General features: G+C 38.7%; 3 protein-coding genes across 9 annotated transcripts in view; 2 read left to right on the top strand and 1 right to left on the bottom strand.

Annotated features, from left to right (window-relative positions):
* Nucleotides 1-19,382, top strand: part of KANSL1L (KAT8 regulatory NSL complex subunit 1 like) — a 579,301-nt gene that overhangs the window by 160,722 nt on the left and 399,197 nt on the right. The window lies entirely within an intron of this gene.
* The window catches only part of CPS1 (carbamoyl-phosphate synthase 1), a 308,550-nt gene that overhangs the window by 182,206 nt on the left and 106,962 nt on the right, over nucleotides 1-19,382 (bottom strand). The gene's annotated exons all lie outside the window — the stretch shown is intronic.
* LANCL1 (LanC like glutathione S-transferase 1) overlaps nucleotides 8,384-19,382 on the top strand; it is a 37,729-nt gene continuing 26,730 nt past the window's right edge. Inside the window, exons 1-3 of one of the 4 annotated variants that reach the window (XM_021076409.2) lie at nucleotides 8,384-8,446; nucleotides 8,759-8,855; nucleotides 12,140-12,257. In XM_021076409.2, coding sequence (XP_020932068.1) covers nucleotides 8,772-8,855; nucleotides 12,140-12,257 — 202 coding nt within the window. In that variant the 5' untranslated portion in view covers nucleotides 8,384-8,446; nucleotides 8,759-8,771. Of the gene's footprint in view, nucleotides 8,856-12,139; nucleotides 12,258-19,382 lie in introns of all 4 variants that reach the window. The other 3 variants (XM_021076410.2, XM_021076411.2, XM_021076408.2) reach the window with 3 other exon arrangements.

Raw genomic sequence — 19,382 nt, 5'->3', positions numbered from 1 at the left:
AGGGCAGGGGTTGAAGCACTGAGGCCTAGAGCTGCCTGCGTGAAGGGAGGGGAATCACGTATGAGCGTAATGTCTCTGCAGTTGGAAGGTCTAGGGCCACCACCTGCTGAACAATGGCCTTGGAAAAGTGTCTTAACTTTGTCTCGGTTTCCTCATCTGCAAAAGCAGGATGTTAATAATAGTGACTTCTTGCAACACTGTTCCAAGTATCAAAGGAAATAATTCAAAGTTCTCACACACAATAAAGACCTTGTACACAGTAGATGTTATTATTAGGATGGGGCTGTGGACCAATCTCCTCTTCCTGGTCTTTTTGTTGTCCTACCAGCAACATCAAATACTCTGTCAGGTTTATGATTGACAGCAACCTTCTGGTCCCCTCAGTACTATCTGCCTGGTCCCCAGCTTGATGGTACAGAGCTTTATTAAAGAATTGAAAGTTAGTCCCATGATGAAAAGGTGTAAAAATGCAATTATTCTACCTGAAAAAAAATCAAGCTAAAGTTTCAAAACTCACAAAAAACTTGAACTGACCAGTTGTTCTCTACTTTGTTCAAAACATGTTTAAACGTCTAGTTGAGAGAATATTGAAGTTAGATCTAAGAAAGAACTCCTGGAAGAAGATAAGGACATTAAAAAAAAAACTAATTAGCTGTCAAAAGAAGTTATTAACACTCCTCTGGAAGGATCTCCGATGAAACTGCTCCCTATAAGTGCAGGTTGTATTAAGTTAGAGTGAACAGACATTTCTTTTTCATTTATTTTCTCTTTTTGGGGTGGGGATGGGGATTCTGTTTTTTAACACTAGTCCCAGAAAATACTTTAGGGGCTATGATTTGTCAAATATAAATGTTATTACCATTTAGCACCGTAGTTTATATATATTTACTCCCTCTCCCTCTTTCTCTCTCTCTCCCCTTCCCTCCCTCTCTCCAGCATTTTCCAAATTTTAGTCTGCAAGAGAATCATATGGAGAACTTACTGTTTTTTTGGCCACACCTATGGCACGTGAAAGTTCACAGGCCAGGGATAAAACCCAAGCCACGGCAGCAACCCAAACCACTGCAGTGACAACACTAGATCCTTAACCCACTGCACCAGAAGGGAACTCCAAGGACTTCTTTTTTCTAATGCAGATTTAACCCAAATCTCCTAAATAAAAATATCTGGCAATGAAGTTATAAAATCTGTATTTTTAGTAAATTCCCAAGGAAACACAATGTAACAGAATGATTGCTCTACCACTTTCAATCACTCAGGCAAAAAGTTTAGCATAACTCCTTGGACTCCAAGTCCTATCCTTTGAAGTTCAGGAAGTCAGCCTGAGAATTTGCTCCTCACTTTCTCAGCCAACTCTATGAGCAGCTCTAGACCCAGACTTTGAGGTTCAACCCTGGTGTCGTGACAAAGGCAAAGGAGCCAAGTCTTCCCTGGGTCTTGCAGCCCTCTCCTCTGCACCGAAGCCTGACCAGTAACCGGCTGACCAGTATCTAATCAGTTCTAGAATATCCCACATGGCAGTAGCAAGATGATCCAGTGGAATTCTTAAAGTTTCTTTATAGGTCTGCAGTTACACTGCTAAGTTCCTATTGCCCTGAAATAAGAGTTCTCCCAGCTCTTGTTATAAACTAACCTACTCACATAGTTTCTCCCCTATCCATTTGAACTCTCGCCTCTTATGGCAAATAGAAAGGAAAAATGAAGTACAAACAACGTGGCTACCAGGCAAGCCAGGAAATTTTGCAGCTTCGCTTTAAATGATTGAAAAGTACCTGCTGTGAGGCAATTCTGAAGCTTAAGAGAAGAACTGTATGGGCCAGTGTGTCTCTCCGTTGGTTACTTTCTCCTACCAGGAAGTAGGACTGACGGACATGCTCAAAGAACACCTTGAAATGGGACAACATTTTGCAAGGCTCTTGTAATAAATCATCTCATTCTATAGGTTAGTTTTGTATGGTTGAGTGAGGATGGAAGCAAAGGTAATCTACCTGATTAATGACTCATTGTCATGAAAAGGCTGCTCTGGTAAGAGACACTTTTCCCTTTCTACCTTCATTAGGCATTTTAAGCAAGTAGGGAAATGGAGATCTGCATAATTAAAAAAAAAAAAAACCAGTATAAGCACCTATTTTCAAAAATAAAGGGGAAAGGTCTTTTGTGTTTTTTTGGTTCTTTGTTTTTGTTTTGGTTTTTTGCTTTGTTTTGTTTTGTTTTTTGCTTAAAAAGACATGGATTAACACTGTTGTTCAAGATCCCTTCCCAAATGTTCAGTGTAGAGAGGAAAAGACAGTTGAAATGTTTGTACATTTTTTAACCAACTTTCTGTACTCAGTCTTTAATCTCCCAAGAAAACCCCAGCACGCCTGTCTCACATAATAGCGGCTCTCGCACCCAGCAGGTTCATTTAAAGAAAGGAATCTGTCAGCACACTAATAACAGTCCTGACAAGGGAGGGAGAATATGCTACTAGCGTCATAGGAAATACTATCTCTGGGAAATTAAAAGTGTACCATAGTGCATGTGGTGTACATCTGTTTACGTTCTTGTTTCCTCCACTGGCAATTGCTCTTGTGAATCTATGAATTCTGCACTGTAAATGAAATAGAAAATTGCTTCAATATTTTACACAGTCCCAGATGGATGTTAAACCAACAGCACAGTGACATGAAAGTCAGACTTAGATAACGCTTGCTTTGTACTTCCTTGAGCGGAAATGGAAACAGGGTACTCTCCACAAAAGATGTAACACTTAGGAGAAAAGTGGAAAAAAAAAATAGCCATTTACTTGATTTTGTGTGTGCATTTCATTTTGTTTTGAGAGGGGATAAATTTCCAGGAAAAATAAAAAAGAATATGGAATCTTACCATCTTCTACCATAGGTCAGTGACTCAGTCAATGACCCAGAAATTTCAAGGGAATATGCTGGAAGAAAGAGAGACAACGTGGTTGCTAGGAAGTCAGAGGAAAAGGGAGCACTGCAGAAATGTAACCACATTGCTCCCTTGATGGGGGATACCCAGCATCAGTTACTAGGACTTCCATCATGTGTGTCAACTGCTAATTGTGCACCACAGTGAGTTTCTGCCTTCTTTCATTATAGCTGAGCACACACCAGCTCAGCAGAAGACTTCATTTCACAGCCTCCAGGCACCTAGTGGTGGCCATGTGCCTGGATTCTCACTAGTGCCGTAATGTGGGAAGTCAAGGATTCCACCTCCTTCTCTGAGGTTGCAGGCATCAGATGTGCATATCTCTGCATTTTCCTGATCTTCTCACAAGCTAGAATAGACATGCTCATGACAAGCATGGATCTTGCAGATGAGGATAACACACATGAGGGAAAAACAAGATGGATGGAATCTGTGATCCTGAAAGACAATATGAAGCAAAGCTACCCTCAATTAAGAGAAAAATAAATTTCTATTTGTGTCAGTGATTGTGTTTTTGAACCTCTTTAAAATGGTAACATAGCTTTTACCCTAATACACATGATAACATTTTGAAATTAAGGTCTTAGAAAAGAGCTAGAGAACCCATAGATGATACATGTTTTCTCAGTTTAATATAAACCTTCCCAGATTTCTAGAGGAATTCTTTTTTAAAGGCAATGATACACTGACTATTTTCTAAGAGTTCAGACAAAAGAAAAAGATTCACAAAGTAAAAGAACTATATATATATATATTTATTTACTATTATTATTATTATTTTGCTTTTTAAGGGTACACTCACGGCACATGAAGGTTCCCAGGCTAGAGGTCTAATTGGAGCTGTAGCTGCTGGCCTAACCACAGCCTCAGCAACACATGATCTGAGCCTCATCTGCAACCTATACCACAGCTCACAGCAACACCGGATCCTTAACCCATTGATCGAGGCCAGGCATCAAACCCGCAATTTCATGATTCCTAGTGGGATTCATTTCCTCTGCACCACAACGGGAACTCCCATTATAATATTTTTAAATGATTTTTATTTTTTCCATTATAGCTGGTTCACAGTGTTCTGTGAATTTTCTACTGTACAGCAAAGTGACCCAGTCACACATACATATACACATAATTTTTCTCACATTATCCCCCATCATGCTCCATCATAAGTGACTAGATACAGTTCCTAGTGCTATACAGCAGGATCTCATTGCTTATCCATTCCAAAGGCAATAGTTTGCATCTACTAACCCCAGATTGCCATTCCATCCCATTCCCTCCCCCTCCCCCTCCCCCTCGGCAACCACAGGTCTGTTCTCCAAATCCATGAGTTTCTTTTCTGTGGAAAAGTTAATATGTGCCATATATTAGATTCCAGATATAAGTGATATCATATGGTTTTTGTCTCTTTCTTACTTACTTCACTTAGTATGACAGTCTCTAGTTCCATCCATCTTGCTGCAAATGGCATTATTTTGTAAAGAACACCATAATATTTTTTATAAAACATCCTGGGAGTTTCTATTGTGGCTCAGTGGTAACGAACCTGGCTAGTATCCAAGAGGACATGGGTTAAAGGATCCAGCGTTGCTGTGAGCTTTGATGCAGCTTTGATCTAGCTTTGCTGTGGCTGTGGTGTAGGTCGGCAGCTACAGCTCTGATTTGACCCCTAGCCTGGGAACTTCCATACACCATTGGGTATGGCTTTAAAAAGACCAAAAAAAAAAAAAAAATCTAAATTTATCAGAAGTGGAATGGTCTTTGAAAAATATTCAACAATCAACTTATATTAACCACAAATGAGTGAAGCCACCATAGCCATAGGTGAAAAGATAAGAGCTATTATAAGCTGGATTGTCCCCCAAAATTCATATGCTGAAGCCCCAATTCCCAGTACCTCCACTCATGGCTAAATTTGGAAAGGTAGGCTTGTCAAGTAGGCAATGAAGGTGAAATGAGGTCATTAAGGTGGGCCCTAATCCCATATGACTATATCCTTATAGGAAGAGGAGACTAGGAAGCAGATATATGCAGAGAGGACCATGTTAAGACACAGGAGAAGACAACCATGTGCAAACGAAGGAGAGAAACTTCATAGGAGATCAACCCTGCCAGCACCTTTATCTTGGATTTCCAACCTCAGAAGTGAGACAATAATTTCTGTCATTTAAGCCACTCTGTCCACTGGTACTTTGGTAAGGCCAACATAGATGACTAATACAAGTATGTCAGCATCAATCGCTTTTTTTTTTTTTTTAAGGGCTGCACCTGTGGCATATGAAGGGGTCGAATCAGAGCTGTAGCCACTGGCCTATATCACAATGCCAGATCCAAGCTGTATCTGCAACCTACACCACCGCTCACGGCAACCCCAGATCCTTAACCCACTAGGCAAGGCCAGGCATCAAACCTGAATCCTCATGGATACTAGTCAGGTTCATTACCGCTGAGCCATGACGGAACTCAATCACTTTTGAGTCAGAACCAAGGAGAAATTCTTTGGGTTGCTTCTAAAATAAAACAAAATAAACCAAGAAATGAGTTATATATGCTTTCTAGTAATTCAAATCCCATTTTTCTTTTGAAATTGTATTATTTTCTTGTTGATATGCAGCAGTTGTTTTTTGTTTTATTTTTGTTTTTGTTTGGCAGGAGAGGATATTCCAGACATTAATCTCCTTTGTCTTTAGATGTTGCAGACATCTTTGAACCACAATTCTTCATTCTGATGAAGTTAAAGCCATGCAATTTTAACACTGTAATGTGAGGATTTAGCTACATGTCCACATACATCTTTATCCATTCCTAGGCTGCAAAGGTGACTTACATTTTTATTAGCTTTTACCTTTAGGTCTTTAATCTATCTGGAGTTCAGTTTTGAATATGGTGTAAAGCATGGATTCAAACTTGTTTTGGAAGAATACAGAACTGTTTTGAAAGTTTAGAGTCTAAGCATGACAAATCCTCTCTTTCTTAAAACAATCTCACAAGAAAAATGGGTAAAAAAAAAATGAACAAGTAGGAGTTCCTGTCATGACTCAGTGGTTGGCAAACCTGACTAGCATCCATGAAGACGAGGGATGCTGGCCTCGCTCAGTGGGTTAAGGATCCGGCGTTGCCTTGAGCTGTGGTCGCAGACGCAGCTCAGATCCGGAGTTGCTGTGGCTATGGTGTAAGTAAATTTCATAGAAAGGTCAGAAGTCTTGGAGTTCCCGTCGTGGCTCAGTGGTTAACGAATCCGACTAGGAATAAGAAGGTTGCGGGTTCAATCCCTGCCCTTCCCCAGTGGGTTGACTATCCGGCGTTGCCGTGAGCTGTGGTGTAGGTCAAAGACGCGGCTCAGATCCCGCGTTGCTGTGGCTCTGGCGTAGGTTGGTGGCTACAGCTCCCGATTAGACCCCTAGCCTGGGAACCTCCATATGCCACCGGAGCAGCCCTAGAAAAGGCAAAAAGACAAAAAAAAAAAAAAAAAGTCAGAAGTCTAACAGCTATATGAAGAAAAACTCAACACCATTAGCAACAAAAATAGTGAAAATTTAACAATGAGATTCCACATTGTCCATTAGAATTGGAAAAAACAGAATACTAGATAATATCAAGTGTTAGGACATGAGAATGACAGAAACTATCTAATAGATACTACTGGAGGTAATATAAACTTGTCCAGTAGTTCTAGAAAGCAATCTAATTGTACTGGGTGAATTAAGTATGAGGATGTCCTATGATTTAGCAATCCATTTCTGGTATATATCTCAGAAACACATCTAGAACATCTTTAGAACATGTCCTTGGCTATTCCTGGATGCATTATTGTGATGTGGAAGTTGGAAACAACGCCCATCCTTGAGGGAAATATAAGTAAAAGGACTTGGAGACATATCATGAAAATACTACTAAGTACGCAATTATCTAAAAACAACCAACTGTACATAGAGCAATACAAACAGATCTAAAACACAAGTTTTTATTCATAGTACTACTCCATTTTTTTGAAATGCATACCTACAAAGCCGATGATGTATTTTCCAAAGAAAAGGTAAATTAAACATATTATGGTGATTGTCTCCTGAAGGAGAGAAATGGGTGAGAAATAAGAATTAAACGAAAAACTGCAATAGAGTGGGGTCTTCCTCTTCTTTCTTCCTCCCCTTCCACTCTTGCATTTCTGCTCAAGCACAATCCACTGTCATGCCTCCCTTCCTTTTTCTAATAATCATTAATCTACATAAATATCACTCTATTTTAACAGCTCAAAGATTGCAAATAGGATAAAACTGATAGTGAGCCTTTAATAATTAAAGATAATTGAAAATGCCTCTCACTCTTTTTCCTTTTCTCCTTTATGAGCTGCTCCTTCACACATCCATCTATTAAAATAGGAAGGACGTCCAATTTAAGATTCACGGAGGGCTTCTACCAAGGTTTCACGAATGTGGTGAAGAAATTAATGTGTCCTATGAGAGCAGCAGTTCAAAAGAACCAACTCAGCCAGAGCAGGGGACAGAGGAGACTTCGGGATGGCAGCCACAGAGGGACAAGCTTGGGCCAAAGCGGGGGTGGGGTAGGGATTGGGATTCAACAAGAGGTTTGGAGTTAAGGTCCCTCATTGAAACAAGGAAGGAAAGAGAAGAGAAAATCACTCTGACAAATTAACTGAGCTTCAAAATTGTCAGAGCAACAGATGGGCCTAATTTGTACCAGGTGGGATTTAAGTTTAAATGAAAACAAAAAATTTTCAAATACCAGAGACAGTTAAACATTGAAATTGAATGTTACAGATGTCCTGCTCTATTGGCCTTTGTTATTTTTTTTAAGGGCTTAGTAATACGGTATTATACTACAGTTTAGGCTAAGAGATTAAATTTTTTAGGAGCTGTGATTTGTGTTTTTATGTTATTTTCCCTGAAATTTTAGCAAATGTCATTTGATACCTTGCCCTTGGCCACTCACATCGACTGAGTCCTTTTGAAGCAAAATTATCATAAATTATCTCCAAAGATTTTTGTCATTGTGGTTGCCGAAGGTGGTGATAGTGTTTTGTTTCGGGTTTTTTTGTTTTATTTTGTTTTTTTTTTTTTTTAAGAAATAAAAGAAAATGTTTGACAAGTTTCCGGAGAGAAATAATCCTCAAGGATTATTCGAGCCTAGCGATAGGACTATGAATGTGTTCAGATCTCAAAGCAGTCTTTTCTCAAGATTTAAAAATGAAAAAAGAAAGTCAAATTCTTATAAATCATCTGAACTTTAACTAGTTTACTTAACTTTTTTTTAATTTAAGAGAAGAAAAGTAGGAAATATTGGGCACAGTTGCACAGTATTCTAAGATATATTCGCACTTAAGCTCCTCAGCAACTAAACCACCATGTATCATCCTTTAGAAACCACACTCCTGTCTCTTTAACAAACTGAAAATGGGAGGAGGCGGGCCTCCGAAGTAGCGAAGGTTCTGATTGGTCCACCTGGAAGGAAGTAGGCAGTGAAAGCGTCGCTTCTGTTATTGTCCAGAAGCTGCAGGGTGAGTGGCCCGAGACCTGGCAGGGATTTGGGACGCTGGACAGGCAGTTTCTTCACGTAGCCAGAGTGCGAACGTGGGGTGCAAAACGGGTCCTTTGCGGCGCGGTGGGTTCGGGGCCCTGGCAGCCGTTTTGCGGAGGTGCCACGCCCTAGGGGCTGGGCCGTGGTGGGCCCGGGGTCTACTCCGACCACCTGGACCGCGAAGTGGCCTGGGAACTGGAAGGAAGATGTTCCCCGGGCGCTGTCCGCCGCCCGCGCTACTGGGCCGAGGTCCCCATCTCAACGTAGATTCTCTTTTTCCCCTCTTCTGCAGGCTCGTTTCTGGCATGATGGCGCAAAGGGCCTTCCCGAATCCTTATGCAGATTTTAACAAATCCCTGGCCGAAGGCTACTTTGATTCTGCTGGGAGGGTGAGTTTGGGGTATATCTGCCTCCATCCCTACCTCCAACCCCCAGTGTTTGGAAAGGAGCTCACTTTTGCCTGAAAAGAAGGATAAGCATCCCTTTTTTATAAGTATAGAATTTCAGTATGAACGAATAAGATATATTTTAAATATATAAAGTACATGTGAAAATATGAAATTTGAGCTGTAACATGTTGAACTTGTATAAGGAGTCGTCGTTAATAAGGAATCGTTAATATTATCAATATAAATAGCTGAAATCATCTCAGTCATTGATATTTAAATCGTAAAAATTAACAGCTATGCAATTTACTGCGTGATGTTGCATTTCTGACAACTTTGGGGTTTTTTTTTAAGAGAGAAGAGAAATCCTGTTGGTATATCACGTGCACTCTATTTTTTTTTCCTGATTGAACAGGAGTATCGGCAGGGTAAGGACATCTTTATACCGAAAGTGCTAAGAGAAATTTGGAACATAGGGCTGAAATTCTTCATACCATTTCCATTCTTCCCAGGGCATCCCCATAGCTGAAAAAATAAATACATACCTACATAAAACTGGGTCAGTTACACTGGTGAGCACCTCACAAGACACTACAAAAGAGACCCCGGATGTGAAATACCAGAGGCCTATGTTTTCTCATGTCTCTGAATATAGTTGTTAGGAGAGAATACAGTTCTTTTTAAAAATACCTAGTTAAGAATGAATTAGGTTGGAAGAATGGTCTCTTTAAATGTGCACACATTAAAAAAAAAAAAATTGTTTACTAGTTTATTTCTTTTAAACTCATCAGGCTGCCGAAGTGTACATGGAACTAGAATCAACCTGATTCTTTTAAGACCAGGATATTGACTGCTTTTGAAAGACCACAAAATTATTCAGACGTAGTAATTTGAAGAGTCTGTAAAGGCCCCTTTTTTTTCTGATAGATGCCAGAAAACTGAGCAGTTCCTTATTGAAATCTGTGTTAACAAGTTAAGGAGGATAGATCTCCAGGGTCTGATCCTTGGTGTTCAACATTAAGCAATTTCAGAACTGGTACGTTAGTTTCTTTCTGGGATAGATCCAAAAACCATGTGTTAGGCAATAAATTACACTATTATTTTGGATCTAGAGTTCAAATTTATGAATATCTTTTTCTCGCTCAGAAATAGTGTTAAATCTGTAAAAAGCATTTACTTTATAAATAGCTTAAAAAGTGAGCCACATTTTATTGAAGGCTTAGGATCCATCCTTATGTTCTTTCTGCCAAGTAAGCATGAAGCAGCATGTCGTCCTCCAACAAGACAAGACAAATGCTTCAGCATCAGTATCTGCAGAGGTAGGCAGAACACAGGTCCAAATAGCCAAAAGGAAGCCATCTGACTTCAAGGTAATTATTAGAGGCTTTGTTTGGGCAGTTCAACTCTGGTCTTAAAAGAATCAGGTTGATTCTAGCTCCGTATACACTTTGGCAGCCTCATAGTCTACAACTCTTCTCCATCTCTTTCATTCCTCCCACCTGCACTGTTTTGAAATTTTACTGCTTTGTGAAATCCAAGTCTGAGAATCACAGCAGATTCCTAAAAATATTGAGGGATACATTAAAGTCACCTTTTAAGATAATTCATGATTCAATGTATACAGAACTTTCAAAATATTTTTCAGTTACTCTTAGGACAAATAACATAATTAGGTAGACCTCACCATTTGCTCTGCATCTATGGATGTCACTAACCCCATAACCTAACCTTAGTGTGTTTTCAGTCCCTATCCCAGCTTTTACCTTTATAGATCACTGGACTGCTCAAAAGAGTAAAAATGACATTACATCCCTGAATGCAAAAGACATGAGACACACAATGTCATTTGATCCTCAGTGCACCTTTTGAAATTGATGGAGCAGGTATTATTATCCTTACTTTACAGACACAGCTGAAGCATAAAGAAGTTACAGGTTGAGGAGTTCCCTCTGTGGTGCAACAGGATTGGCAGAGTCTCTGTAAGTGACAAGACGCTGGTTCAATCCCCAGCCCAGCACAGTGGGTTAAAGGATCCAGCATTGCTACAGCTGTGGCTTAGGTCACAACTGTGGCTCGGACCTGATCCCTGCACCGGGAACTCCAAAAATGCAAAAAAAAAAAGAAGAAGAAGAAGAAGAAGTTATAGCCTGAGCATGGTCACTCAGCTAATAGCAGATAAGGATTGTAGTCAGGCTCATTCACTGAGCAACATTTATGCAGCCCCTCACCTGCCAGGCACTGTGCTGGGCATGAGATTTTGAGGCTAGGTCTGATGTTCTTTCCACTCTGCTGGAAGCTCCTGACATCTGTGAATTCATTTTGCTTATCTTATGCTACTTCTACAATTTTTTTAATGTTTATGCATTTTTTAATAAATAGATTTTTATAAATGCTTATCCTCCTTTTTTTAAATAACAGAAATAATTAGAGCATTTCTTTAGGGAAGTAACATTCCAAGTGCTATACTAAGAATCCAGTGGCTTGAAAACAGCAAACCTCTCCTGATTTGTGCTTAGTTTAATAGTATGGCTTTTATTACAGTTTAAAAAAAATCAGTTTAAATAATAGATGATTCTTATTAGGTAGAAATTACTACCTAATTTATTGATTGTGTTTGAGTTTATCATTGGCAGTCTATTTTAGTATTTAAAAATTTATGTAAAACATTTGTTACATCAAAAATATTTCCTGACTTGAGTAAGAAAACAGAGTAGCACTTTTTAAGTTTTCTTAATTTGTTCTTGTTAAGAATAAAATAATTGGAGAGTTCTCTTGTGGCACAGCGGGTTAGTGGTTTGGGTAACTGCTGTGGTGAGGGTTCCATCCCTGTCGGAAAAACTTCCACATGCCACAGACAAGACTGCAAAATAAATAAATAAAGCCAAATAAGATAATTGTTCACTTCTCTCAGGCAAAAAAGATGTAGCTTAGGGGTTCTTGTCGTGCCCCAGTGGTTCATGAACCTGGCTAGTATCCATGAGGATTTGGGTTCAATTCCTGGCCTCAATCTGTGGGTTAGGAATCTGGTGTTACCGTGAGCTGTGGTATAGGTGACAGACACAGCTCAGATCCCACATTGCTGTGTCTGTGGCCAGCAGCTGTAGCTCCAATTTGACCCCTAACTTGGGAACCCCCATATGCTGCAGGTGCAGCCCTAAAAAAGACCTTCCCCCAAAAAAATGTAGCTTAAATAGAAATGAAATAACCTCCTATTTTTGATAGCCTGTAGTCCAGGACACTAAGTGGCCCATATTTTTTGATCTTTGGTTTCCCTTTAATACCTACAGCTCACTCCTGAGTTCTCACAACGCGTGAACAATAAGATTCGAGAGCTTCTTCAGCAAATGGAGAGAGGCCTAAAATCAGCAGACCCTCGCGATGGCACTGCTTACACTGGATGGGCAGGTACAAAGTGCTCACTGTGAGCTGGTATAAGCATGTTTGAGGTACCTTTTGAGAGCTGTCTGCCTAAATGGTACACCCTTAAATGCTTCTTACATCTGCATATGAGTAATTCCTTCAGGAGAGAATGCTGTGTTCTCAGCCTAAGTGGGATATCTTCTGGATCTTTAATAGTGCTCAGAATTTAGGGTAAGCATATTCATGGAATTCATGCCTGATGCAAATCTGGATGGCTGCCTACTTGAGAGAAAAAACTGATATTCAGTATTACATAGTTAATTTGGAGTTGAAATTTCAGTGAGAAGAGTTGGGAAGATTCCCAAAATAATGAGGTTATTATTTACATGAAACCAGAGCATTCACCTACAGGAAATAAAACATGTCCAAAACTGTTTTTTTTTTTAAGTTACCATGTAACAGGGATCCATACAGGAACTCAGGATAAAGTATAGATTCTATGAACTAATCCCTCCATATAGGCCCTGCTGGTTGGTGTACATTCACTGTTTTGCTGGTTATTGAGAGGTTGAGAAAGTTTGGGAGGAAATAGTATATAGATGTCAAAAAAGTGAGAGAGAAACCAAAGAAGGAAAGTTGGAAGAACTGCAGCTAACTTACTAATGCAACGAGGAGATAGAAAGTCAGCTTTCTAATCTTGAAGAAAGCAGTTTAGAGTCTATTTCCCAGTTATTCTGGAAAGCAGACAAGGAGGAACAGGTTTTCAGCTTAAAGAATTTGGATTTGATTTTAAGGCAATGGTGCCTATCATAAAAATGGAGGTTCCTGGGCCTCACAGCAAGATTCTGCTTCCATAGGAAGATTCTGCTTGAATAGGAACCAGGAAACTGCAGGTCACAAGCCTCAGTGGTCCTGATACAGGTGGTCATCCAGAGAGACCACTTTGAGAGCTGTTCTATGAGAGGAACTTACTAAGTAGCAATCTCTTAGCAGTCGCCTTTCAGTAAAACCAAGTGATTCCATCCTTTCTTATGAGGATGGGGAAGGCAGATAAAATGAGAGTACAATTATAGTTTCTCAGGGTTGTTTTAGGTCAGTGTTTTATAAAATAGAAGGAATGGACTAGATAGTCCCTTTTACAGTCTCGTTTTATGATCTTTGTAGGTTTTAGAAGCTTAACACAAGAAATATTAAGATGAGAATAAAATGGAAGTATTTTGTTTCAAGAAACACAGTATAGCAACAGCTGTCATTTATTGAGTATCTGCTGTGTTCCTGGTATGCAGTCATTGGTAGATGAATCTCATTAATGAACATTACTAGTCTTTATTTGAAATTATGAGCATTTGAACAAACAGGACTTATGAGACAGATGGCTAGATTTAATTCCATGAGTGATTTTTAAAATAATGACATAAATCTCTAACTCACCTGCTTCAGGTGCGCTTCTGTTATTACATATTACAAGTTACTTTGCTTTAGGAGGAAAAGAAGTAGTGATTGATTTCAAGTTTGAATTGATAGCTGACAATGTAAGGAAAAGCCATCATGAAGCTCTTCTATTGCCAACGGCTAGTGGAAAAAGTTAAAATTTCCTTGGAAGTAAAAAAAACTTTTTTACTCCAAAGTATAATGAAAGTTTGTTTAAAATTTTTTGGCAGTATAAAGTTTCGGCATCATTTCCTTTGAATTGCCAATGTCCTTCAGCTTTTTACCCTTCAGTACCTATAATGTTCATTGCTGGCTCCTGAAAGCAGTTTATACGACAAGTGTCTGAGGCAAAATGGCACACTAAGCAGTTTGGGATGTCTTCAGTTCCTGGCTTATTTTATGATGTAGCATAAAATTTTCTAGATAAATTTGCTAATGGCTTTCAAGGCAAGGCTCCTAATGTCTCATGATCGAGCACTGTTAAAAAGCCACTGTTCCCACATAAAATGGACTGTCTCCTCCAGTGTTGTTTTGATAAGTAAAATGCTTTCCTGTGCTAGTATTCAGTCTGAATAGCATAAAACTCTGAGTTGCATGAGAATAAGTTGATTAGACCACAGAAAATCCTAATACCTTTTCCTCCCACTATATCTTCTCAAGTATCAGCTTTTCATATCTGCAATTTTATTACCAAAAATGCATTCAGAAACATCTTAACACAATGAAAATACTTGATGTTATGTATCAAAGCAGTGTTTATATAACTGTGTGCTTTGTAGTATGTTACTTTGTGTGCACTTCATGTTATCTTTCAAAGTTATACTTTTTCCTCAAAGATTATATATTCTTAATTTTGTTATCCATGAAAATATATTTTCTTCTTTCACATTCATTTTTATTGAGCATTTGTTGTCAGTGTGCAATGAAAGCACTTGCAAGTTATTTATTCTTTACATAGTTTATGTAAGAAACTGCATGATTGTTACAATTAGAATCTTAAATTACTATCTTATTTTGTTAAGTTTCATTCCCTAGTAGAAGTATGGTCTGCTATTTATGTTGATTCAGATAGGACTGATTTTAGAATGGGATTGGGTTCAGCTGTATATACCCAAAATAATCAGAATTACATAATCAGAATTACAGTGGCTTAAGTAAGATAGAAGCATATTTTCCTCTAGTGTAAAAGAAACCCACAGGGAGGTGGTCCAGGGCTGATATGTAGGCCTCAGGATGTTAATAGGAACCTAGGCTCCTTTCTTTCTGTTCATCATCCCTCAGCCACTAGCTTCTAACCTTTGGCTGAATAGCCGCTGAAAATCCAGTGATTACATGTTTTTTCAGGCAGCAGGAAGGAAAAAGAGGCAAAGAAAAATGCATTCCTTCCCTTTAAGAAGCCTTACTGAAAGTCCCACTCAGCATTTCAGTTCTATTTTCTTTGCATTGGCTGGAACATAGTCACATGGTCATACTTCTTAGCAAGGAAGGTCCATAAATGTAGTCGGTTACCTGGAGTTCTGTTACTAAGGAAGGGGGAGCATGGATTTGGGGATAAGAGCTAGAAATATCTGCTATAAGTCCTATGTAACAAGAAAAATGATCCTTTTTTTTTTTTCCCTATGTTCGCACAAGGCATTTAGACAGTGAACTACAATTTTTCCATCTGCAAAAGAACCTCTAACTTCTGCCCATTTGGGGGGAATTTTTATAAGGATAAATTTACCAATGTCTATAAATATTTGAAATTTGCTAAGCAATATTTTGCCTGCTCTGTGTTTCTAGGGAGACAGATATGTGAATTTTGATTGAAAATTGCTTACTCTTTTTTCTTTTCATTTTATAACTAATAGTCTTTTCATAAAGCCTGCCATAGAAAGGAAGTATTATAGAAATGCCAAGTCATAAATAATTGTTTTAGGTCAAATGTAACTTGAATCTAGAAAAAGGCTATAGCAGTTTCTAAACTTAATACTGTGAAACACTAGTATGTTTCTCAGCTTGATCAAACAGCTCTCTGCCTCCCCTTTCTGCTTCCTCTAAAACTCCTATTTACATGTCACAGGGTTATAAAGTCTTTAATTTGTTTGAAACATTTTTCAATTCATAGTAAACCCATAGTCACGTGTTCGTATTTTTGGTTCATGACTCTAAAGAAAGCTACAGAGCTAGGCAGCCCAACATCATAATACCTCATTCACACTATGCCTCAATTTGTCTCAGTTGCTTACTTGGATCTTGAAAGAGTTTTAATGAAGAAAGGAAGTGCCCATGTGTTTTTAATGTTATGCACATGCTTAAAACTGAAAAACTGGACTCCCATCATTTTCCCCATTTTCTGTTTCTTTGTGTGTGTGTGTGTGTGTGTGTGTTTTCCAGCAAAAATTGAGAGTAATAGTGATAGGGTACTTTTTAGAATTTCTGCTAGAGCACTCCTGTGAGTTATGTGTGCTTTAGAAAACACTATAATGCTTTACTGTTAAGCATGATATGTACAAGTAGAAATTTAAATGAAGCAAATAATTGCTTTAGAAAGTATTTTACGTTCACTTTACAAACTATTTTGCAACCTAGATTATCTTGGCCTTTTATTTTTAAATGAAAGCAGAGGATATAATACAATAATGAGAGTGGTTAACATAAGCCTTTAATAGGATTAAGACATCTTCTCTGAAGCCTGCATATTTATTTATATCATAGTGCAGTTTATCATAGTGCAGTTTTACTAGCTGTATTCTTGATTTTCACCTTTTTTTATTCACAACAGAGAGCTTAAGTGCCTTGACCCTTAGGAAAGAAAGAAAGGAAGAATTTTTAAAACCCCACAGATGCTTCATATTGGCAAATGAGGCAGTTATTGCCACAAATCCCTCTGGTGTCTCTCCTGTCCGGGAATGAAGTGTTATAAATAATCAATTTTTCAGTCAGTAATTGAGGGTTAACAAATTATTACCATACATTAATTTTCAAAAAACAAGAATTCAGGAGTTCCATCATGGCACAGCACAAATGAATCTGACTAGGAACCATGAGGTTGCGGGTTCAATCCCTGGCCTCCCTCAGTGGGTTAAGGATCCGGCATTGTTGTGAGCTGTGGTGTAGGTTGCAGACACGGCTCAGATCTGGTGTTGCTGTGGCTCTGGTGTAGGCCGGCAGCAACAGCTCCGATTAGACCCCTAGCCTAGGAACCTCCGTAGGCCGTGGGTGTGGCCCTAAAAAGACAAAAAGACAAAAAAAAAAAAAAAAAAAAAAAACAAGAATTCAATACTTTAATAATAAGTACATTGAATGAATTTTGGCTCCTAAAGGAATAAAAATCATGAATATGCACTTTGATGATCATTTGACTGTTGAAGGTCAGGAGTAAAGATTAAAACACAATTTTTGTTAATAAAATGTTAATAGGACTGACGTTTGAATGGCAGGAGCCAGAGTGTAAGTGCATGTCTGCCTATAACTAATGCTATATGCCAGGCACTGATGTTAGTGCTTGGCATTAAATAACTCATCTAAATCTCAAAACAGCTCTATGGAATGGATACTATTCATACCCTGATTTAATAAGATGAGAAAACTGAAGCAAAACGAGGCTGTGTACCTTGTTCAAGGTTACACACCTAGTAAGTGACAAAGATAGGATTCAACCCAGCAAGCCTGGCTTTAGAGCTCTGCTCTTTAACCCACTCTCCCCCTCCACCCCCTGAGAGTGAAAGAGGGGGCGGGACGAGGGGGAGAGAGAATGTGTGTGTTGTTTACTCTCCACTCCTACATTAGGATTTAATCTATATATTTTATAAGTGAAGACGATTCTACACAAGCTGTAAGATGGAATAATTTGAGCAATGCCAAATGATGATGCTTAGGCTGTGCAAACTTTTTAGAAGTGGCTAATGACTAGTCACTTTTAAGTATTTTAGAAAAAAAAAAAAAATCAGAATAAGCCCTGCCAAAACCTGATAAGAATTTGAAAAGATAAGGGGAAACATGGCTTGTTAAACAGGCAAGAGAAATTACTTTTAAAATGTCTACAGAAAAAAAAAAAGTTATTTAGGATTGGACATAGACTAGACCCTGGAAAGATTTCTGGGCTTTTGCAGCTAGAAAATACGTCTTCATTGTTGTTCCATAGAAGGTGTTTCTCCCCTTCCTAATCCTGAATTAATATATTCAGTGTGGTTTCAGGATAGAGAATTAACTGGGCCAAAACGGAAGCTTTTCCTCATAATCACATGTATTTGAAAAGGCTTGTTGAGGATCTTCTCTTGAGTAAAATATTACCCATAGTCTGAAAGTAATCAGTAGCTCTTGCAACCGTTAATAAGCGATATTTGAAATGAACAGCCTCAGTTCTTTTCACTCTAATCCTCTTTATAAGATTTAGTACACTGAAGTGTAGTGCATCCTGACATTGATGAGTGATATATGCCAGCAATAAGCATTCAGTTGTTCAGTTTTAGCCTTCATCCTATCTCAGTAGATTTATAGAAGTTCTTGCAATATGTGCTCCCAGCTGAGGAGGCTAGAAAAACCATTGGTAGTATAGGTGCTCCACCAAGAACTGTTCTAAATGCCTGTGCTCATAGCAGACAGTGTAGAAAAATAGGTGTGGAAGCCCCTTAGAATCAGATCTAAAGCCAGAGTTCCCATTGTGGCTCAGTGGGTTAAGGACCCAATGTTGTCTCTCTAAGGATGCAAGTTCAATCCCTGGCCCTGCTCAGTGGGTTAAGGATACAGCATTGCCTCAAGCTATGGTATAGGTCTGGATGCAGCTCAGGTCTGGTGTCGCTGTGGCTGTGTGGCAGCCTCAGCTGTAGCTCCTCTTCATCTGTTAGTCTGGGAGCTTATATATGCCACACGTGCAGAATAAAAGGGGAAAAAAAGATCAAATCTAAAAGCCAGCTACTAAGTGGTTGTGGGTGATGTCCAGGGAACTGTGAGGACTCACCAGAGAGCATAATACCACCTGCCATTGGACTACTCTGGCTTTTGGTCCAAGTAGATTCTAGGTTCTAGGGGGTGAGATGATTTTTAAAGTGCTTTATAAAATGGAAAACATGAAACACTGGTGAGGAATTGTTATTATAAAGCATTAAATGAGCAGATGAAGTATTCTCGTGTTAGAAATAAACACTTGATAGGAAAGACTGCTTCCCTTGCAGATAACAAAGTAGAAAATAAACCCAAGGGATGGCTGATCTCGCAAGTGTCTTAAAGAGAGAATGAGGTAAAGTGCTAGCTTTCATTTAATTTAATTTTTTACCACTCTTAACTATGATGATTCCTCAGGGAAATGGTGATCAGCTCACACTTAAAAAAAAAGAAATACACACAGGACTCTAGGGCTTTAGTTCTAAAAGACATGACCCAATCTTCTATAACCAACTCACGAAGTTAATGAGTTTAAGATTGGCATATATTTCCTCTTTTCAAGTATTAGATAACATTTTAAATAAGAGGATATGCAGCATAATCCCTAGAGTAATATTAACTTACACTCTAAATGCAAGTTATTAAAGTGTTTCAAGACACTGTTCCTCTGATCTGCCAAATGTATAGCCTCTGAGCTACAGCTTTAGCATGTGGGTCGTAGTTTCTGCTGACTTCTTTGAAAGGAATCACTCTGGCTAGGCATCTTTTCTTTGCAATTTGATCTTCTTATAAGTAGCTATTCATCAGTCAGAATTTCAATGTCTGTTTTGAGCCTTGTCCAAGTGTCCTTCACCTTTATCAGAAGCACCTATG

The sequence above is a fragment of the Sus scrofa genome, chromosome 15 (assembly GCF_054392235.1).
Source record: "Sus scrofa isolate SSC_HxYL_T2T_F1_AM1 chromosome 15, Sscrofa_HxYL_maternal_Yorkshire_Landrace_v2.0, whole genome shotgun sequence".
NCBI lineage: Eukaryota > Metazoa > Chordata > Mammalia > Artiodactyla > Suidae > Sus > Sus scrofa.
The sequence above is the reverse complement of the archived record's forward strand: the minus strand, read 5'-3'. Positions and strand labels throughout refer to the sequence as shown.